General features: G+C 45.5%; 2 protein-coding genes across 7 annotated transcripts in view; one reads left to right on the forward strand and one right to left on the reverse strand.

Moving 5' to 3' along the window:
• The window catches only part of sema4g (semaphorin 4G), a 170,870-nt gene extending 148,515 nt beyond the window's left edge, over positions 1-22,355 (forward strand). For all 6 annotated transcript variants that reach the window (XM_008106541.3, XM_008106547.3, XM_062976328.1 and 3 more), the window contains 7 exons: positions 4,338-4,507; positions 5,287-5,431; positions 11,487-11,709; positions 13,343-13,458; positions 17,396-17,550; positions 18,335-18,396; positions 19,255-22,355. In XM_008106541.3, the coding sequence (XP_008104748.1) occupies positions 4,338-4,507; positions 5,287-5,431; positions 11,487-11,709; positions 13,343-13,458; positions 17,396-17,550; positions 18,335-18,396; positions 19,255-20,111 (1,728 nt within the window). In that variant the 3' untranslated portion in view covers positions 20,112-22,355. The remainder of the gene's footprint in view (positions 1-4,337; positions 4,508-5,286; positions 5,432-11,486; positions 11,710-13,342; positions 13,459-17,395; positions 17,551-18,334; positions 18,397-19,254) is intronic.
• LOC134297789 (uncharacterized) lies at positions 6,085-11,360 on the reverse strand. Its single transcript, XM_062976329.1, has 2 exons — positions 9,595-11,360; positions 6,085-6,366 (listed from the first exon to the last, which is right to left on the reverse strand). The coding sequence occupies exons 1-2, from the start codon at positions 11,140-11,142 to the stop codon at positions 6,325-6,327; spliced, it is 1,590 nt and encodes a 529-aa protein (XP_062832399.1). The 5' UTR covers positions 11,143-11,360; the 3' UTR covers positions 6,085-6,324.
• Positions 22,356-22,689: the final 334 nt, after the last annotated feature.

A 22,689-nucleotide genomic window follows, 5' to 3' on the forward strand; every position in this document is an offset into this window, starting at 1 on the left:
TGTTGGTGAAAAGATAGATTGGTTTATAAGGACTTAGTATGGTTTCAGTCCTCTTGAAAGTCCAGTTTCTAGACTTGGGGATACACCTGAATTTATTCCCAGTTCCAGTGGTCCAAAATTCTTTAATCTGTGGCCAGGAGTGTTTTCATTTGTTTGAGGTTGGTGCACTAAGTGTCATAGACAGAACGCCACCAAATAGAGTACAACACAGTTTATTAAAGTTACAGAACACAAAAATGCCCGTAGAAAACAAAGGACTAGGCAAACACTTGTCTTCAGTGTGAAAAGTAACAGAAACAGCTCCGTTTAAACTAAAACGGTTCAAAGGAATAAACCGGATTAAACAGGAGTTTAATCCGGGTTAACTCAAAAGTGCTTACTTCAGCCTGGCAGTTTAAACAAACAAAAGTTGATAAACAAAGGTCAAAATGAACATCAAAAGCTGGCAGCAGATTCCTCTCTGCTACCAACAAGCTACAGATGAGTAACTCAGGCTGTTACTCCTCCGTGCAACGAGCGAAATCCGGGTCCAGGCACATCAATCAGGATCACGGCGGTCAGCAGGGTCCCAGTCCGGTCCGAGGTCGAAAGCCAGGTGCAGGCGTCTAAGGTTCCACGAGTTCCACCGATAGCCACAGAAAGGATAGTCCAAGGTCGTAGTCAGTCAGTCAGTCCAGCGTCAATCCAGAGTAGGCAATTAATGTCCGTCAAAAAGACGACGGAGGTCCAAGGTATCCAGCAACGAATCACACCCGTCTTCAGGAAGTTCCCAAACAAGAGCCCAAGCGTTCGTCCAGATTACCTTGCCCAACGCAATTAGCCATTGATCCTAAACCCCATTTTATCCAGTTCATAACTCCTCATCGCTGTCAGCTGCTATCCTAATTCCAGGTGCCTCATCATCATCATCCTCATCAGAGCTAAAACACCTTTGACTACGCCCCACAGCATCCCCAGCTGTGGATCCCGCTCCATCCCTCCAGCCCGTCCATGGGTCTGATCCTGCAACCCGCCAGTCGCCTCCCATGCTATCAGTGCCGGTGACACCCAAATCCTCCCTCACACGAGTCCACTCCATGTCATCCTCCTCTGAGCTAACCATCTCTTCCTCCATTCCCTCGGTAAAACCCTCAAATGAGTCTTCATCTGTTGGTTCTGCAAATAAGTCCCGGAGCCGTTTCCTTTCACGCTCCTCAAAAGAGTCTGACTCTCGAGGAGTCTTACGACCCCGTCTCCCAGTACCGGAGCCAGAAGGCTCAACCATAACACTAAGTGTGTCCATACTTAGATATGTCTGATATTGCTATGCTGGCACATGCTTTAGTTACATCCACAGATGTAAATCTTTGTTAAAAATTGTTATCACAGGCAAGAACAAATAATCCTATTTTCCTCTTTGTTGTCAAAAAGTCATTGAAAATGTGCAGTTTTTGAGGACTGTTAGCAGTTTAAGAGGTGCTCTCTGAAGAAAAGAATGCTATTTTGCATTGAAAGTTCTCTGCAGAAATAATAACATTTTTTCACTGAAAGGTACATTTCTGCGCAGAAAATCTCAGTGTCTGCACAAAAGCAGTGTGCCTTTTTCATGTACAGTAAATCTCAAACTGTGAACTTTCTTGCCCATCCAGTAGTCTCCTCTTCCGGTAGTAGATTATGAAGTCTTATTCAGATTATAGTTATGATAGAGATAATCATGACTATCTTTGTAAGCCTATTAGTATATTATTATCCGTGTAGCTTCTTAAGTGATACCTGTTATACCTCTGGTAAAATTCATAACCCTTTATGACTACATAACATTCCTTACAGCCAGCAAAACTGGCTGCCCTGAGCACTGATTAGTTGTTATGTAGGCCGTGCAATATCTCAAATACATTAAGAGACAATGGGCATAATGTAATAAATTGGAGAGTGTATTATATTTGGATCAGGGAGAGTTGCTGTTCAATTCAAAGCATGTTTCTTCAGAAGTAAATCTCACTGAGTTCAGTAAAATCTACAGTCCAATAAGTGTGCCTACGATTGAAGTCCTTGGTTCAAATCCTTTCTCAGACATGACTATGAAATGATTTAACTCTTAGCCTGGCTTGTCTTATAGGTTTGTAGTGCTTATGGCTTCAGTCGTTCTTCCGAGCAATGGAAATGTGATAAAATATAAAAGTTGCACTACAATTCCCAGTATTTCCCAAAGAGATTCTGAGATTTGTAGGCCATACTGGGATAAATACTTTAGTCAGTCCCGTGGTTGCTCCTTAGTAAAGTACAAATGTAATAAATGTCAACCCTGGAAGATAAATTTTACTTTTGCATTAAAACGCAATGAGATTTTGGATATTGTAGTCCCATAAGGATCCCCCCACCCCACCCCCAAGCTCTGGCTAACCATGCCAACTGCAGCATATACTGCGAAAAAGTAAGCACTGTGTTCTGTCAGTCTGTGATGCCAAAATCAGGATAGCTCAGGTGGGGATGAAACAGGCTTCTGGCAGCTCTGGTGACAAGGTGCCCTTGGCCTCAGAATTAGCCATATCTCTCTAGTAACTGCAGCAGTCAGCACTGCTGCTCCTGCTGTTCACAAGGTCTCTGAGAGGGAGAAAAGTGGAAGTCCTTCTGCTTAATCTCCTCCAAGTGCTGCCAACTTTCTTTATAGAGTTTTGGAGTGAGATTCTCATTGCCAAACAGGTTGTGCCCTCTCCTTGCCATGTCTTTAAACCTTTGTGGCTTGAGGTCCTGGGTTTTCTGAGTACTTCCAAGAAAGTGTAGGGGAGGACCAACCAGACTGCATGGGTGGTGGGGGGGTGGGACCATGTTTAATCTGTTTTGACAGATGGTTCTGTTTCCAAGAGCACTGAGGGCTCTGCTTGTGTGTCTGAATGCATGCATAAGTCACCTTGGCTGGGTATTCCTCAGCCTTTGCAAGCAGGGCAGCAGCAGCAGCAGCAGCAGAAAATTGGAGCAGGCACATAGAGAGGAACGGGAGAATGAGCCTTGCCACGAGAGATTTAAGGAGCTTGCAATGTGTGCCTGATCACAAGGTTAAGAGGCGATTTGATTAGTGCACATAAGTAGGTTCCCAGGGAGAAAGCTGCAGGATGAGGGGACGCAGCCAGGGGACAAGACGTTAAAGCAGCAGGCATTCAGGCTGGAAACCAGGTTCCTGAAAGCAAAGCAAAGCAGGCAAGGAGATTAGGGCCCGGAGATATTAGGAATGGACATTTGCAAAAAGAATGTGCACCATTACACAGAGGTTCCTGCATCTTTGACATAAGGCTTTGTTTGCTTTCCCAGTGGGTTGAGAATTTGGTTGCATATTGGAATTGAACAGATGCATTGCCTCCTTGCAGGGAGCAGCCAAGTCTCTTTCCGTCCCAAAGAGTAGAACAGATGGATTGATTGACAGACTGCGAATGACCATACTGCCTGAGAAATTCTGGGATTTATAGTCCAAAAAATTTAAATTTCCAGGTTCTTGCTCTTTTTTCTTCGACTAGTAGGAACACATGCATTTTTGCTTTTCAGAAAGTACAAAAAATGGAGTAGTTGTGCTGTTCTAGCACCAAGGCTTCTGCAAGGGGCTAATTTAATAGCTGGCCAGCATTTAATCTTGATAGAGCTTAGATACAATTACAGTTCAAAAAATTTACCTGTTATTTTGAGGTAAATACAAAGTCTTACTAAGGAGTTACTACTGGTCCATCAATAGGCTGATACTTTCATAAATTCTAAACACACCCAGAATAGTTCTTCCTTTTCCAAATATTGAGTGTTTGCTGGTGGAAACCAATGATGTGGGGTAGTGTGGAACTCTTCTGTGGATCAGTGAAGTCAAAAACATGTATCAGGACATGGGAGAGGGCCTTCTCAGCCGTGGCACTCCAAGTGCAGAATGCTTTATCTGTAGAGATCTGGCTGACATCAACACTTTTATCATTAAAACTTTTTGGTCTCATGAATACAATCCAAAGAATGCTATTTATAGTTCTAAAACATTTTTTAAAAACTTAAATATCTGTTTTTACATCATTATGTTGTACAATATGTTTTTAGCTTATTTGTTTACTCCTTTAGCTGTTCAAAGGTTAAGAACCTTTGGCATTTCAGAGGTTTTAGTTTTGCCACTTCCATTACCCCCATGCGTCATGGCCAAAGAGGAAGTGAATTTGGACATTGTCATCCAAAACATCGGGAGGACCAAAGGTTCTCAGCGTTGATGCATGCTCTTGTTTATAACTTGGTGGGATTTTCCCAATGTATCAGAGCCTTGCCTTTGATTTTGTCTAAGGTAGGCTGAGCAGGAAATTTATTCAGCATTTCTCTTATTTCCCCCCCAATTCCAGAATGATATTGGTGGTAAGAAGATTCTCCAGAGAAAATGGACGTCCTTCATGAAAGCAAGGCTGGCCTGCTACATTCCCTACTATGAGATCCTCAAGGATGTTTACAGCTTGAATAATGGTGACTGGAGAAGCACTGTCTTCTATGCAGCATTCAGCTTATCAGCACAATGGTAAGCCAAGTGTAGTTAGACCCTGTTGGATACTGAATTCACTGTAACAATTGAGGGAGGATGCCTTGCAGCCTGTTGGAAATAACTAGTTACCATTATAATTTCTTTCCATGGCTCAAAGATGGTGCTACGCCAGAGGCATTGTAGGCAATTTTAATCACAGTACAGGCCTGATCTCCCAGTGAAGGGTTCAAGTTCGGAGTAACTGTAGTGGTGATTCCCTTCTTGGGTCCTGGCAGTGGCCAGGATAGATCATAGGACAGATCATTGATAATTTCAAGCTGACAAGAATCCTTACCTATATACTGTAGAATTAATGCAGTTTGGCACCACTTGGACGCTCAATGCTATGCGATCATGAGAGTTGTAGTTTTACAAAGTTTTTAGCCTTCTTTGCCAAAGAGTGCTGGTGCCTCTCCAAACTACAGTCCTCATGATTCCATAACATTGAGCCATGTTAGGTAAAATTATGCCAAACTGCCTAATTTTACAGTGTGCATGCACACTTGGTCTCTTTGTTCTGGTGATTGTCCTAAGGCTTACCTTTTAGTGGAAACTTGCATGTTGGCAATCTGCAGCCAACATCACCTTGTGGCTCTCACTTCAATGGTAAAAGCTCTGCAGTTGTACCCCTTTAGCAGGACTATAGCTAGAGCTATATATCTTGCTAAACTCAGGCAAGAGTAGTGGGGTCACCTCTTTTTGATACGAACCCAGAGAATTTGGTGAGAAATGGAAAGTTCCATCTTGCTTGATGGTCATTTCTCCACATCTTTCAGGAGGAGCATGGAGGTGTCTGCTATATGCCGATACAACATCTCTGAGGTACGGACAGCTTTCCAAGGGACATACATGGAATACCAGGACTCCTCCCGCAAATGGTCCCAATACAACGGGGAAGTGCCAGCACCCAGACCAGGAGCAGTAAGTTATTTTGTTTTGCCCTTTATCCTTAGATAATGGCTGAGGGAGTCTCTCTCTCTCTCCCCCCCCCCCCTCTCATGTGCATGCACAAAGTCCTTCTTTCAAGGAGTCTAAATCTGAGACAAGGTAAAAGAAACTTGTACTGGCCCCAGATATTTTTATATAGGCTTTTAAAAAAAGGAAACACCCCACTGGAAATAAGATTTCAGAGTGGTATGCACAAAAAATCAGATAGCCATTACCATTGTACCTGTGTGTTCCTCTGTGCAAAAGAATTTTTACTTCCACCATAGTTTTTTTAGGTTTATGCTAATCTTGACTACATAAAGATTTTGCCATTACCTATAATGTAAACTGACAGAATTCCATCAATGAACCTTTGTTTATGTGTTTGTTTTCATGGAATAAGCCCCAAATTTTTATTTTTGCACGTCCACTCTTTCTTGCTTTGTTCCTGCTGTCAAATTTTAACACCAAACATCAGCAGTGCAGTTGCCACCAAAAGAAAAATTAAAATAACCAAGTCTGTCTTCTTTCCCTATGATACTCTGCCCTGAAAGGCTTTATGGTACTGGAAGGTATTCTGGCAGTTCCCTGGGTCATAGAGAACTGTCAGCTCACCACAGCCGCTCCTGAATGAACACACGAGACTCTTTATGGTATCACCAGGAACTTTTACTGTAGGAAACATGAACATCAGAAAAGCCAAGAATGGGAGGCTCCGGCCAACCCTCCTTTATATACCCTCCCCCTCATTTGAACAGTCTCTTCCCGCTCAGTAAAACCCCGCGCAAATTCCCCGCCAAGTCCATCAGCCGTTTCTCCTCCGAGTCCTGGGACGCAGGTGTCTTATCAATGTCAGTGACCCTGAAACTCAGAGCCACATCCAGGCTCTAGTAGCAGGGTTCTGACATGGCGTCCTCCTCCCCTTCGTCCTGGAAGGAAAAGATTAAACACAACTATTGTTCTCCGCTGTCCAGAGTTCCTTTATACTTTTTTAACAGGCTGCAATGGAATACCGGGTGTACCTTTCCTAGGTCCTTTGGTAGCCTCAGCTCATAGGTCACTTCGTTTATTCTTTTTGCTACCCTGAATGGCCCTATATAGCGTGGAGCCAATTTCTTGGATGGGAACCCCAATTTCAGGTTTTTTGTGCTCAGCCAAACCAGATCTCCTTCGCCCAATTTGTCCCCCTCTCGGCGCCTACGATCCGCAAAGAGTTTGTACTTCTTTTGTGTTTCCCGTAATGCCTCTACCACGGTTTGCCACCCTTGCTTGATTTTGGCCGGCCATTCCTCGTCGGTCTGGCCCTCCCCTTCCTTCCACTCGGGTAGCCTGGGGAAAGGTGCCACCTCCTGTCCGTATACTATTTCGAATGGGGCACGACCTGTGGCCGAATGTACGGCCCCGTTAAAAGCCATCTCAGCAAACGGAAGAAGGTCCGCCCAATCATCCTGTCTATAATTGGTGTACATCCTTAAGAATTGGCACAGTGTCTGTTGGGTACGTTCGACCCCCCCGTTGGTCGCGGGATGAAAGGCCGAGCTCAGGTTCCTTTCTGCTCCTAACAGCTGTAAGAATTTTCCCCAAAATTTTGCAGTAAATTGGACTCCCCGGTCACTAATTATCTTGTCGGGACACCCATGTAGGCGATATACATGCTTCACATACAAATCAGCAAGTTTTTCAGCTGAAGGAAGTTTTGGCAGAGCCACAAAGTGTGCCTGTTTTGAGAATAGGTCCAATATTGTCCAAATGTATCTGTGGCCTCTGCTGGGGGGTAGTTCGCCTACAAAATCCATGGCTACGCATTCCCATGGCCTCATGGGCTCCACCACCTTCTGCAATAGCCCCTGGGGCTTCCCCGGTGGTGTTTTTCCCTCTGCGCATAATTCACACTGCGTGACGTACCCCCTGGCGTCTTTCCTCATTCCGGGCCACCAGCATTGTTTGGCCAACAGTTTAATAGTCCTGGTGGGGCCTAGATGACCCGCACCCTTGTTATCATGGTACTTCCTTAACATTTCTCGTCTTAAACATTCAGGAATATACAATTTCTTATTTACAAACACCAAATCCCCACACAATTCTCCCTTTTCTTTGTTTGTTTGTAACCATTTGTCCATTCCATACGCTCGCTTCAACTCTTCCTCCCATATTTCTCCTCCCCCCGTGGAAATGGCAGTACGTTTGTTTTCTTTGGCCGCTTGTGCTCGAGTTAGTACTGCCAGGCCCCATTGCTTATCAAGAAAAATACTCCCTTCAGATTCCTGAATTCCTCCCCCGTGCTGAGGCATCCGAGAGAGAGCGTCAGCGAGTATATTATGTTTCCCCTGGAAGAATCTGAGTCTGAAATCAAAACGGCTGAAATATTGGGCCCATCTAATTTGCTTCGCTGATAGTTTACGAGGGGATCTTAGATACTGTAAATTTCTATGGTCAGTCCACACCTCAAACGGTGTTCCACTTCCTTCCAGGAAGTGTCTCCAGCACTCTAGTGCTTTTAGAATCGCTAAGGCTTCTCTCTCCCAAATCGGCCAGTTTTTTTCTGTATCGCTAAACTTTTTTGACAGATAGCCACATGGCTTCAGGTTCCCCCCCTCGTCTTTCTGTAGCAGAACTGCCCCATATGCCCGGTCTGACGCATCGCAATGTAATACAAAGGCTTTAGACATATCAGGGTGCTGTAGGACAGGCTCCTCAGTAAAACGCTTTTTAAGGGCTTCGAAAGCTTCCTGGCATTCTATTGTCCAGGTCAGTTTGGCCCCTGGGGCCTTCACTTTGGCTGTTTCTCCCCTACCTTTAGTCTTTAACAAATCCGTTAATGGCAAAGTGAGGCGCGCAAAGTCCTTGATAAATGTTCTATAGAAGTTTGCGAACCCTAGGAAGGATTGCAGCTGCTTCCGTGTTTTGGGGGCTTCCCACCCCCTCACGTCTTCTACCTTCGCAGGGTCCATCGCCACTCCCTGGGAGGAAATCCTATACCCCAGAAAGTCTATCTGGTCTTTATTGAACTCGCACTTGGCAAGCTTCGCATACAGTTTTGCTTCTCTCAACTTTTGCAGGACTTCCCTGACTAGTTCTATGTGTTGCTCCTTAGTCCGAGATACTAACAATATGTCATCTAAAAAAACAAAGACTCCCTTGTACAACAATGGATGCAACACTTCGTTGATTAATTGCATGAACGCGGCGCCTCCGCCGCACAATCCGAAAGGGAGCACACGATAATTGAATAATCCGAATGCACAGGAGAAGGCCGTCTTCCACCTGTCCTCTGGTTTAATCTGCAATTTATGGTACGCTTCAATTAAGTCCAATTTAGTGAATATCTGTCCCTCCGATAACTGGGCGATCAAGTCCTTCACTAAAGGTAGGGGGTATTTATTTCCAGAACTGATTGCATTCAGGCCCCTGTAGTCAATGCAGAGCCTCAGCGTTTGGTCCTTTTTGCGCCTGAACAACACAGGCGCCCCTAGAGGGGAATTTGAAGGCTCTATGAAACCCCTCGCTAGGTTTTTATCAATGTATTTTCTCAGTTCCTCCTTTTCCCTAGCTGACATTGGGTATATTTTTGCCTTAGGAAGCTCTGCTCCTGGGACTAGCTCTATCTTCACTTCAACTCTCCGCTTCGGTGGGAAACTGTCTGCTTCCTTCTCATCAAATACGTCCACAAAATCCCGATACTCTGGGGGTAATTTATCTGCCAGTTCTGCTATCCTGATAGAGTCTTCCTCCCCCCTTTTCCCCGGCTCCCTTTCCACTTCCTGGCTCCCTCCTTCCAACTTCATCCTGAAGATCATGCTCTTATCCTCCCAGTTGATTTGCGGGTTGGCCTGCCCCAGCCATGGCATGCCTAGTATAACATTATAGCTGGCTATTTGTGATATCACAAATGACACCTTTCCTTCCCAACTCCCTATCTTACACTTTACATCTTCGGCACTGTACTTAGCTAATGATCCCGATGCTGTGGATCCGTCCAACTGCGAAAAAGCTATTGGGGATTCTAGGTTCGTTCTTTCGCATCCCAATCCCTCGGCTAATTCAGGGGAGATGATGTTCCTGGAACATCCACAATCCACAAATGCTTTGCAGGTTGCTTGTTTGCTGCCACTTTCCAGCTGAATGGGGACCACTATCATGGCTTTGTCCTGACTTACCAACCCCCCCGAGTGGTGCCTCATCGGTGGTTCTTCCTCGGCGCGTTTCCCTGCCACGGCTCTTGGTTTGGGCGGGCCTCCGCCTTCCCCTTTTCTCTGCCAGCACTCGGCAGCCCTGTGGCCCAAACGGCCGCACACGAAGCAGCCCCTCCTGCTGGTGCTCACGTTCCCTGTCGGCTCCGTTCTCCTCCCGGCTGGGGTTGATCCCTCCTTCCGGCTCCCCTCTTTCATCTGCGGCCGCTGCTGTAGCCCTCCTCGGTGCCTCCTCGCCTGGGCCAGCGATGTCTCGACGCGCCCCGCCAGCTGAATCCATCCGCGCAGTGTGTCAGGCTCATCACGATGCACCGCCCAGGAGAGGATCTCCCGCCTGAGACCCTCTTTGAAGAGTTCTATCTTTGTTACTGCAGACCATTCCGGCACCTTTTCGGCGAGGCATTGGAACTCCTCCGCATACTCAGATACCGACCTCTGCCCCTGGGAGACGGTCTTCAACTCCTCCCTCGCCCGGATCTGCTCCAGTGGATCTCGGAAACGGGTCTCCAGGGCCCCCATAAAGCGTCGGAGTGACCCCAGACATGGGTCGCGCCGCGCGTGTAGTTGAACGTACCAGCTGGCCGCTCCCCTCTTCAACACTGCACCAATGGCCCGTACCCGGCTGGATTCCGTTCTAAAAGTGTGGGCATTGTCCTCCATATAGCCCCTCACCGTGGTCAGGAAAAAATCCAGTTCAGAGGATTCTCCCCCAAACTCGATCCTTAGTTCCTCTCGTCTCGGTAGGGGTCCCTGTGGTGGCAATCCCCAATCCTCCGCCCGTCGCAAGCCCCCTCGCGGGCCAGTGGGCCCCGCTGCTGCTTCCCTTTGTCCTGTGCCACGCCCGGCATTCGCCAGGGGCACCAGGGTCTCAGTTGGGAGCGTAGCCGGGATTCTCGGAGGCTTTTCCCCTTCGTCGTCACTCTCCTCCACCCGCGTCAGGCTCGTTTGGATCTTGGGCCGGGCACCGGGCTCCTTTCGCATTTCCCTTCCCTTCGGTGCTGGGAGGTCTGCAAAGCCCTGGCTGCTTCCCATGCTCACGTCCCACATTGAGCTAGCCCGGAGTTCCCTTCCTCGCTCCGGCTCCGCCAAAACCGCCAGGCGCTCCATCGCCCTCGACATCACTGCCAGGGTGGTCTCCATCGCCGACATCCTCTCCTCCAGAACCACCATCTTTTGCGGGCCTGGGGAAGGTGAACCTTCCTCTCCTCCGGTGCTATCTCCCCGCACCACTCCGCGCCTCTGGGTTACCCCATTTGGCTGGGCATAAGCGGTGGATGACGCCAGGGCCGCCAGCTGGTGGAACTCAGCGTCCGTCTCGGGAGTGGCCCTTTCCGACCTTCCTCCTCCGGCGCCCAAGAGCTCTTCATCCTCCACTTGCATGTTACACCTCACCGCTACAGCGGGATGGTGTCCGTTTTCTTGGCTTAGTGTCAGCTCACCACAGCCGCTCCTGAATGAACACACGAGACTCTTTGTGGTATCACCAGGAACTTTTACTGTAGGAAACATGAACATCAGAAAAGCCAAGAATGGGAGGCTCCGGCCAACCCTCCTTTATATACCCTCCCCCTCATTTGAACAGTCTCTTCCCGCTCAGTAAAACCCCGCGCAAATTCCCCGCCAAGTCCATCAGCCGTTTCTCCTCCGAGTCCTGGGACGCAGGTGTCTTATCAATGTCAGTGACCCTGAAACTCAGAGCCACATCCAGGCTCTAGTAGCAGGGTTCTGACAGAGAACTATTGCATTTGCTTCCAAATTTCAGTAGTGGTACACTTTCTGGTGGCCCAAAGTGGTCTTCCAACCTCTATCTTGGTGTCTGTAACCTGGGTAAGCCAACAATCCTCATTTCCCCTCCGCAGTGTATTAACAATCGTGCTCGCAAGGCTGGCTACAACACCTCCCAGGACTTGCCCAACAGCGTGCTGGATTTTATCAAACTTCATCCACTCATGTATGAAGAAGTGAAACCTGTAGATGGGGCTCCTCTGTTGGTGAAGAAAAATGTGATCTACACTCAGGTTGCAGTAGACAGAGTCCGGGCCCTTGATGGGAAGGTGTATGACATGCTCTTCCTGGGAACAGGTAGGGTGTCTGGATTTCTCATCCACATGTTTCAGCAGATTGCAATCTCCCTTATCTGAAGCCTTTTGGAAATGTAGTCATAATGAAGAATGCAAATCTTCCAAACTTGTATAATTGGATCTCAGATTTTTAAATATGAGAAGCAGCTGAATTGGTCTATGATTCAAAAATCTCCCTTTTCCCATACTTAGGGGAAATTCTGACTGACAGTTAACACGTGAGCCTTACTACTCTTGAGCTGAAAACAGGCGGACCTAATAACAGATATGAGTGCTTGGTGTTTTCATGCTGTGCTGGCTGTATCCACCTCAGCAAACTCACATGCAGTTTTCCAGTCAAAGGGTGTTTTTCTCTGTTGCTTTCTGCCTCCAACATGCCTCAGGCAGGCTGTTCTCTGTTAAGTGATCAATTCCTCTCAAAAATAGAGTTTCTTAATGACAAGGAGCCCAATATCTATCCAGATTGGAAAATATATCTACTTGGGAATTTGCCCAATGGGGTTAATAAAATTCCTCTGTGTATCATTAAAAATCCCACTTTATGATAGTTTCTGAATTCTATTAGCTCCTTGCCAAAGTGCAGTTCAAATACTTGTGGTGATGGGAGTGGAGTGACTAATTTGGGTGGCCCAAGCTCTTCTGAGGTAGAAAGTGAAATGCTATCTACCCCATTTGCATCAATATCTGTATCACCTTTTATTGCCAGAGGTGCAGAAGGTCTTGAGTCTGAGTCATACTGGCCACAAAAAAAAATGTGTCTGGTGGATTTCAACACAGAATTGGCAATTCCAGGCTCATCGGAGTCTCCAGAGCCAAGTGCTGTGGAGGTGAAATCACCCAGGCAATCAAACAGTAGATTTGTAACTTACTCTGCTCCACTGCCTGAAGCAACTGCCTGATGTTGGAGTTTCTCTTTAACTAATTGTTGTTTCCACCTCAGAATGCCCTACTGCTCAGACTAAGCTGTATGCAATTCTGGAACTCCCCCACTTCTTGTAAATTTGAAATTGGGTGAATCATCTCACCTGCCAATCCAGGGTGCAACCTGATGTTTCATAGGGTTTGCAAAGGAGACCAGCATCCTGTTAGTGATATAGCAAGCACAAGTGCATCATATGCCTTTTTGTTTTTTGCAAAATGTAGATTTTTTTCTCTTCCATCTGCAATGATGAAGGTACCTAAGAACTCACTGTTTCACTGCAGAAACACCCTCTTAACAGTAGTTTAGAAACTGGTGGAGATTGGGTGGAATCAGAGAAGCATCTGGCTATGTTCCCCTATTGTTTTGCATTTGGCTGTGGTGACATAGCAAGATGCTTCTCTGATTCCCACTCATCTCGCCACCAGCCCATCAATGGGCATAGACAGAGCTGTTGCAAAGAAATGTCCATGAGTCTTGTGATGCTGGGAGAGAAGATCCAGAATACTTCTACCTGCAGATGTTTTATGCTTTATATCAGGCATGGGCAAACTTCGGCTGTCCAGGTGTTTTGGATTTGGAAGTTTGCCCATGCCTGCTTTATACTCAGTAATCTTGACCTTCATGTTTTTGGCAGGATTGAAATAAAATCTAATGTAATGTATGTAAGACAATGTTCTTTGTTGCCATTGTGACATTGAGTCTTTCTCCCCAGGTAACGGCAGGATACATAAGGCTGTAGTCCTTGGTTCCAAAGTCCACATCATAGAGGATATCCAGGTCTCCAGAGTTCCCCAGCCTGTGGAGACCCTCATCATTTCAAAAAAGCAGGTAGAGGTGGCATCAAATTGACCCACTTATACACAAATATCCTTGAATGCAATACTTGAAGCAGCCTTTCTTTTATTGGTAACCTCCAAATGAATTAAAACTCAGGCACCCTAACACTTCCCAACAAAGAATTCACCCAGGCAGGAATCAGCCAAGCTTTGAAACTGCAGGGCATTTCAATGCGAATCAAGATGATTAATTGAAACATTCACACTTGCCTCCAACATGCAAGAGTTCTTTTTCCCACCCTGGACTTTCCACAGATATATAAACCTCACTTGCCTAGTCTCCAATAGACCTCAACAACCTCTGAGGATGCCTGCCATAGATGTGGGCGAAACATTAGGAGAGAGTGCTTCTGGAACATGGCCATACAGCCCTGAAAACTCACAGCAACCCAACAACAAAATCCTCACAACAGTGAATCTGTTACTGTCCGTTAGAGAATAAAGCCAGAAGAGTCTGGACTTCATCCTTAACCAATACCTGGCTTTTCTTTCTGAGACCTTCATGGACCAAAGTACCCAGATGTAGTCATGAGATGGAAATGTTCACCTTTCCTATTGGCCACTACAGTGGCAGAAAACTATCAGCATTAATAAACAGTCCAACAAGGTGTGGTTCTCCTTTTAACTTTGCTTTTGTATGTGTGTGTGTGTGTAGATGGGGACAAATCTAAGATATAATTTGGGAGTTGTTCTTTTTTCCTCTCTTGTGCACTCTGCTTCTTCTCATATCTGCTAATTGGGCAGACCTGGATAAAGCAGTGCCTTGAGGGTGATTATTTCGCCTTGCCCTTCACTAAACTGCTCCCACCCAGTATATTAACTCTCAGTTGTCTGAGGGCTTTCTGTCTGCTATGATTTTCTGTCCTACATTAAAGAACTAAATTTCCAGGTTTATATCATTACCATCCCAATCTCTGGATGGCCCCTCTCTGCCCTTCTCCTGACGTTTCAAGTTAGGATTACAACTCTTGGTTTTAGTTTACTTAACATATGCTGTAACCTCTAACAACTACCTGATAGGCTGGAGATCAGCTGTGTGTCAGGTGATGCAATGGGTTAAACCTTTGTGCTAGCAGGACTGCTAACAAAAAGGTCGGTGGTTTGAATCCAGGGAGCAGGGTGAGCTCCCTCTCTCAGCCCTAACTCCCCATGTGGGGACATGAGAGAAGCCTCCCACAAGGATGGTAAAACATCAAAAATCTGGGTGTCCCCTGAGCAATGTCCTTGCAGATGGCCAGTTCTCTCACACCAGAAGCGACTTGCAGTTTCTCAAGTCACTCCGGACATGAAAAAAAAAAGTTGTATGTCTCTGACAGCAAACATTGAATTTCTCCATTCTCATTTGATTAAAAAAGTGTCCAGCCCTGTTTCTAGTTGAATTTCCAGTTCTTTTCTTGTGTGGCAAAAGTTTACAGTTCGCTTGGCCTGAGTTGTAACTTGTGTGAGGGGCAACAGGGAGAGACAGGGTTTTAAGAAAAATCTCCTCCAACTTGGTGGTTCCCAGGTATATTTATACTACAGTCCCCATCATCCTCATACTAGCATGTGTTTATAGGAGTTGTAATCTAACCCATTGGGAGAGATATTCTAGACTGAGAAAAGCTGCCTTAAGCTGTTTGTTGTGAAAGTTTGACCTGTGTGCTTTTCTTTGACCTGGGAGACTGTGAGGGTTGCCACCTTTCATACTGTCCCTGATCCCGTGGCTTGCGTCACCCATCAGAATGATCTGCAAGGTCTTAGTTGGTGGTGCTTTTTCTGCCTTGAAGATAAAAAAAGGTGGGGAATGCTTTACCTGGTAAATACCCATACTGCATATCAGGGTGCTTGTTAAAGGAAGGAATGCAGATGGAGGGCAGGGAGGCGCTGTTCCTGTTTTTGTGGCTGGTGTTCTTTCTCTTTCACTATAAACATCTCCCACACTCAACAAGGAATGCAGATCTGCCTCCAGCTGTTGTGACACATGGATCGCTTTTATGGAGAAAGCTCTGTAAACCAGGGGATGGGTAAAGAGGGGCAGGTTTGAAAACCGTTTTGCAGCCTTGGGTTGATGGAAGTTGTAGTCCAACACATCTGGAGGGTGCCAGATAGGAGGAGGTTGCCCTGGGGTCATGCGGGATAAATAGATATATGGTGCATGGGCGGAGCACTCAGTTACACAGTGGGTTAAACTACTGAGCTGCTGAACTTGCTAACTGAAAGGTTGGTGGTTCGAATCGGGAGAGCAGGGGGAGCTCCCGTTGTTAGCCCCAGCTTCTGCCAACCTAGCAGTTCAAAAACATGCAAATGTGAGTAGATCAATAGGTAAGGTAACAGCTCTCCATTCAGTCATGCTGGCCACATGACCTTGGAGGTGTCTACAGGCAACGCTGGCTCTTTGGCTGAGAAATGGAGATGAGCACCAACCCCCAGAGTCAGACAGGACTAGACTTAATGTCAAGGGAAACCTTTACCTTTACCTTACATGAGCGATACCTGCATCTTGTTCTGTAATGCTGCTGCCCTCTACTGGAAAAACTAAGAACGCCATAATTAGACAGGCAACTACAAGACACACATGAACAGAGCTGTCAGTGTTTCCCTAAGAATCTTTCCTTTATCCCAGGAGCTGCCTGGATGGGGCTGAAAAGTGAACAGACCCCTGCCTGTGATCTTGAAAAGGATGTAGCTTTTAATGTTTGTACAATGTGGCCCAGAGACAGCCCCACTTTTGTGGGACCCCAAAGCCCCCTGAATCCTCCCATTTTAAAATAATTTGGTGTGATTTTCACTCCCAAATCACCCTAGATATGTGAAAATTATGCACTAACCACGCAACCCAGAATCTCCTATTATCACAGCCAAAAATGACAACCTTTGTGAATTTGGCTGTGATACTGCTGACATGGGATTTTCTGAATTTGTCTCTGAACATTAATATTCTTAGGTGTTCTGCCTTTAATTTGGATCTTGGAGCATTATGTTTCACATTGCCTTTTAACCCTAAACCATTAACCCATTCCCTGCTGTGCAGCTCAGTGCAGTGCGACCAGTTGGCTTCAATGCAGGAATGGGGAACATGGGACCCCCAGATGTTGGGCTACAGCACTCATAACTTTTGCCGAAAGTGCCAAATTTGAAGAGATCTTGCAGGGTGGTTATAGATGCTGGGTAGTAGCAAATCTGGCAGTATTATTTCCAGCACAAGCATAACGCTTGGTCAAAATTTCAGGTCCGTATCTTTGTTTGCATGGAAATGGTTGCAGTTTGGTCAAAATTTGTCGCAACACATTTTGATGCACACCTTGAGTCAACGTGTTTGACTGGATTTTGCATCCATAATGTTAAAATTAATTTTGTTGGAATCAGCAGGGAAAAAACTGTACGTGATTTCAATTTACTAGCCATTCTTATACATTTAGTATCAATTTTATTAGACCCCCAAAATGGCATTTTGTTAAATGGTGTGTGCTCGCTGACTGACTGCCCTTCAGATAAAGATCAGCAACTTTTGTAGTTAGAGACCTCAAATTTTGGGAAACTTATTAGTACATCACACTAGAAGAAAATCCACTTAAAATCTGGTTTCTGCTTCCTGCAGAATTCTGGGGTTTGTAGTTTAGTGAGGCTGTTAAAGGCTCCTCCCTAAACTACAAACCATAGAATTTTACAGGAAGCAGAAACCGAATTTTAAGTGGATTTTTTTTCTCTAGTGTGATGAGGCCCCCAGTTATACACCTGACCAGTGATACAGCTAAAAATTGAACAAAATTGGAGAACATGATGTGGGAAGATTTAAACTGCTTGGCATGGAATGACTCATCATCTTTAAGTTAGCTGACCATGGCTGGATTGGAACAACAACTGGCAAGGCACATCTTCATCCTCTGATCTGTGGCGATGGTGCAAGTCCTGTATGCCAAGTACAATTTCTCCCTTTACTCTCTTTACAGCGGAGTCTGTACATAGGAACCCGGAGTGGAGTCCTGCAGTTGCCATTGTCTAACTGCAGAAGATATATTTCCTGCTTCGATTGTATCTTGGCCCGGGATCCTTACTGTGGCTGGGATGGCGAGAAGTGCCGAGAACTAGCTGAAACGCCGGAAAGGTACATTAAAAACAGTCTGAAGAACAAGGGACTGGAAGAGATTGAGTGTGTTCGGGGACCTTCCAACTCTTAGTGAAACTGGGGATCTATCATGATGCAACCTGATACATTATCACTGTGTTGAGCCCCATCTGACCTATGAGTTTTTTGAAATAATATGTTTGAGATGTATTTCTATGTCTCCCTTCTCCCCCACTCAGGCAAAAAGGGTCATAACTCCCTTGTGGCTTCCTTGGAATATCTGAGTGTCTCTTCATAGTCAGCTTTGATTTGATAGCTTGCATTAAAAATAAGCTGTACATAGTTGACAGCACTGAGAACTGTTTTCAAAAAATGAAATGGTTGCAGCTATCAAACCACTGGGAACAAGCATAATAAAATACATGAAAATATAAGGCAGCTGTCTACATTCCAAATGAACTCACAAAAGTCCAATAAAGACAGATTTAAATACAAGAGCTTAAATGTTCTTAAATGTCTGTGAAGCTTGTGATTTCTACCTTGGATGATGTGCAACTGCACCAAGTTTTGCTTAGAAGTGCTATTGGGCTCAAAATTCCCATCAGCTTCTTCCAGCATAACAATGGGGAAGGTTACTGGAGGCAGCAGTTCATCAGTATTTGGAAGGTCGCAGGTTCATAAGAGAATGAGCACTGAGACACATTTGTAAGAGTTTGCTTCTGCATGTATTAATACCAATAATAGATGTCATCGGATCTGTATTGTATGCTGCTGTTACATAAGACTTTCACAACTGCTCAAGGTTCTCCTTAATCTTGCTCAGGTCCAGGATGATCCAGGATGTGCTGCGTGGCAACATGGGCTGCTTGAATAACTCTTCCCAGGGTAAGGTTCCCATCGTTTCCCTTCCTTGGACATCAGATTATGAGCACATAGTAAATACTGCCCACTAAAACTATTAGGTAGAGCTGATATATTTCTTTGTATTGTGGACTCTTTCTTCTTTCAAAATTGCATTTCTTGAGTTGGAAAAGAGTAGAACAAGATAAAAATGTGAATTGTGGAACAGATAAGAGGTATATTTCCAGGGAGGAGTAGCCAAGGAAAAGGAAAATTGTACATTTGCAGAGCATGAGAGCCTGTGTCCACGCAAGCTCAGTTGTCTGAGATTTCTTCACATATTGCTCTCAGAGTCCCTAAATTTCCTCCAAGCAGGAAGAACAGGGCATTTATTCCGGGCTGTGGCGCAGGCTGGATAGCAAGCCAGCTGCAACAAATCACTCTGACCAAGAGGTCATGAGTTCAAGGCCAGCCCGTGCCTGTGTCTTGTCTCTGTCTCTGTTCTATGTTATGGCATTGAATGTTTGCCTTTATGTGTGCAATGTGATCCGCCCTGAGTCCCCTTCGGGGTGAGAAGGGCAGAATATAAATGCTGTAAATAATAAATAATTTCCCCTTTTTTTAAAAAAGGAAAAAAAACTAATTATCTCAAGGTGGCACAATGTCTTAACAGTCTTCTCAAGCCCTTTCAAAGTCAAAACTGCCTCTTTCCAAAGCCTTGGTAAATTGCTTTCATAGAATACAAGTCCCAGAATTGATCATGCTGGCTGGCTGTAATCCAAAACAGCAACTTTCCCCAGCTATATTACTTCCTTATTATTCAGAGATGCTCTGTTCTCTCTCCTGACCTGCTGTTGTTAAGGTGTATATGGAAAACCTTGCCTGTTTTTGTGTGTTCTGCAGCCACACCTGTGCAGAAGAACCGGACAGTGCTGCGTGGAGATGATGTGCTTCTGCCTTGCGAGCAGACGTCCAACCTGGCACGGGCAATGTGGCTGGTGAATGGCACAGAAGTGCTGACTGAGGATGGGCAGGGCCACTTTCGCATGGGGGTGGATGGTCTGCTGCTGACAGGCACACAGCTTGAGTTCAGCGGGGAGTACCAATGCTATGCTGAGGAGAATGGGCTCCAGGCCTTAGTGGCTTCTTATGTCCTCTCTGTGCTGCCTGAGCAGCTAGTACCACAGCTGTCCCCCACGATGCCCCAGCAATCCTGGTATTCACCCAGCTCTGCTAATGGGGACGGAAAATTTATCTACATTGCAGTCATCACAGTGCTGGGGGGCTTGTGCTTTGTGTTGAGTGTAGTGCTCCTCTACGTTTCCTGCCTGCAGAAGCGAAAAGGTAAATACAGTCTCGGTGTCCCCCAGGCCTCCAGCGTGGAGCTGCAGACTGTCTCTTCTAACTGCATGGGCAAAGGCAGCCCGGAGGAGGAAGAGGAGGATGACCTGGGCATCTTTCCTGATGGCTGCCTCCAGATCATCCCTGGGGAAGCCACTACGCTGTCTTCGCCGTCCAAGGAGGCACCCCCCGCGCCACCCCCGCCCCCTCCTCCACTGCCTGCTGAATTCACCAACGGCATCCCTACCTTGCCCAACATGCTGCGTAAGATGAACGGCAACAGCTACATGCTCCTGAGGCAGAACGAGGAGCCGTGCACTTCACCGCTCTACAACTCCTTTACCGAGGAGCTGAGCAAGATCCTGGAGAAGCGGAAACACACACAGCTGGTAGAAAAGCTGGATGAGAGCTCTGTGTAGGGGAGGGTCCCAGGGAGCCCACTTTGATGAACTGACCCTTCAAAGCCCTCTGTGATTCCCGCTCCCCCTTCCAAAAGAACCAGTGTTACGACTCAGCAACTACCTCCGGAGCGGCCCTCCGGAGCCGCCACAGACTCCGCTCTCATTTTGTTCTGTTTTGTTTTTGGTTGTTGTCTTTTTGTTGCCGTTGATTGTTTTGTTTTCCAATTGCTGTACAAAGAAAGAAAGAAATCTATTTAAATGGGAATTATATTTATATATAAAACAATAATCGATAAACAGGAGCCACAGCGATCTGTTGGGTTTGTTGGGAGGACTCTACCGTGCCTCTTGGAGCATGCCTGAATGCAAAATTGGTTTGGATGGAGAATCAAACTGGGTGGCGGGGGAGAGAGAGTTCTGTCGACAGGTTTTCCAGCAATGAGGGAGAAGATGCTTGGCTGAGATTTCATGAGGAAGGTAGCAGACTTATTTATAAGGCCCAGATTACCACCTTCTCTAAATCAGTTCTTATTATTAGATCATGTTTCGAATATATTTATATCAGAAGTGAACAAGTGTGGCTCTCCAAATGCTGAATGTCAATTCCCATAATTCCTTATCATTGACTGTGCTTCTCATTGCTTCTGGGAACTGTAGGATCTAATGTCCATGAATAACGTCTAGAAATGTAAGTGCAGCTTACAGGTCATAGGCTTTTGATTTACACCATTCTGGTGAAAAACAAGAGAGGGGATTCAAGAGCTCAGAATTACCAGCCTTTCTTGGTGTGTGTGAAGCCCAAGGAAACAGTGCCCATGCCAGAATTTGAGTTATGATCTAAGCAAGGGAACATGTGACCCTCCAGATGTTGGGACCCAGCTACTATGATTTCTCACCTCTGAGGGCTCGATGGGAGCTGCAGTGCAATAGTTTTGTTGAGAGTGATGTGTTTGATCTGCTTTTTCTAGACCTCCTACAAGGATTGTAGCAAAACACTGTTTGAAGGTCTTCAGAAGTTTTTTTTTTCCAAGCCTTATCTTTTCTGGTGTCTAAGAACCGTTTTGCTGTTCGCCTCTTTATGAATTGTCATCATTTCTCACAATTGGATTGCGATTCCCTTGTTTCACTGGAGGAAAGAGTTGAAACTGACATCTTTCAAAGTTCAAAGGCACAGCTATGGATTGGTAAGAGAAATATCTGTGAGAGGGCTCAGAAGTTCCCTAGGACACTGCTTCTTAAACTATGGGCCTAGACTTCAAGTCTGGTCAAAGAAAATGGGAAATGCAAAAAAATTGGTAATGGTAAAATACCTAGTGATTGTTTTAGACATTTACACAAATCTGTCAGCAACGATGTGCAGTGTTTACAGTGGATTCTGTAGAAAATGCTTCAGATGTTCTTGTTGAGCAAGCGTTGTAAATACTGATTTATTATCAGTAAATGTTTGATTTTATATCTATTTTATATACTTATATACCTCGGTCCACGTAGAATTTCTCAAATGGGAAGTGGTTGTGAGTGGAAAAAGTTTAAGAAGCCCTGCCCTAGGGCATCTTTTGGCTGCAGTTACCCCCATTCCTTGTTAACATAGCTAATGAATGATGGGAGATGCAGTCCAACATCTGGATAAGGTCCACATGTTCTCCACCCTTGCCCTGAAACAGCAATATGGAACCTTTTCACCCTAAGGGCCTAAGTTAATTTCAGAGAACTTCTCAGGACTTTGTTCTACTGGTGGTTGGGTCCAAAAGCAACATGATGGGACCAATAATACCAGCATATTTTTAATAATAAAGGAACAACTAAGGCTTGGGCGAGGCATTTCAACTTTTTAAATTGGACAGGGGGAAGCCACACAAAAACTGGAAAGCCACTGACAATGGTGTGATGTAGAAAGGAGAAACTGTGAGGGTTGGATTCAGCATTGGAGCCTGAGGTTCTTCTCTGCTCCCCGGTGCCCTATCCAAAATGCCAGAAACATATAGTTATGTGTCCATATAGCTGAACATCAGTCTTCATTGTTCAGAGTTACTAGTGCATAAGAAATGCTAGGTCTGTAATGAGAAAGCAGCAAGTTGAAGACAGAGATCCTAATGTGATATGGGCCAGTTATAACCTGGTATAAAAGTCCCTCCGAATTTAATTCATCAGCAATATGGGCACTAATAATGCTAATCCGCCTTACGGTGTTATAAGGTTTTCTGAGATAATCTGTGTTGAGCGCTTAAGAAAGGTGCAATATAAATACTAACTTATTGTCAACATCGTCATGGTCTTCTATGAGCCTTTGGGGAACCCGATTTGTGTTTAATTTTATACTGAATTGGTACTTGGAGACATTAACATTATCATCGCATACATTTAAAGCTCAGAGTGGGAGAGTGCCACCTTCTGGAGCTAAAGTTAGGATATCTTGACTACACACAAAGTGAATCTCAGACCATGTTTCCTTTCCTGCAAAAGATTTGAAAAAGCTGAAGTGTCTTGTATGAGTATTTCGTCAACTTCCTACAAATTATGGAATACATAATTCAACCACTACATCACCCTGAATACACTCGATTGCATATGACTTTGGAAAGAAGCTAGGGCAGTC

Source organism: Anolis carolinensis, chromosome 3 (assembly GCF_035594765.1).
Source record: "Anolis carolinensis isolate JA03-04 chromosome 3, rAnoCar3.1.pri, whole genome shotgun sequence".
NCBI classification, from domain to species: domain Eukaryota; kingdom Metazoa; phylum Chordata; class Lepidosauria; order Squamata; family Dactyloidae; genus Anolis; species Anolis carolinensis.

Excerpts from the sequence above, each read along its gene's own strand:
- LOC134297789 (XM_062976329.1), bottom strand. The coding sequence starts at position 11,142 with ATGTTCATGTTTCCTACAGTAAAAGTTCCTGGTGATACCACAAAGAGT. Across the intron at positions 6,367-9,594 it reads GGCACCACTCGGGGGGGTTG|GACGAAGGGGAGGAGGACGC; the intron begins GTAAGTCAGGAC and ends TTTTCCTTCCAG.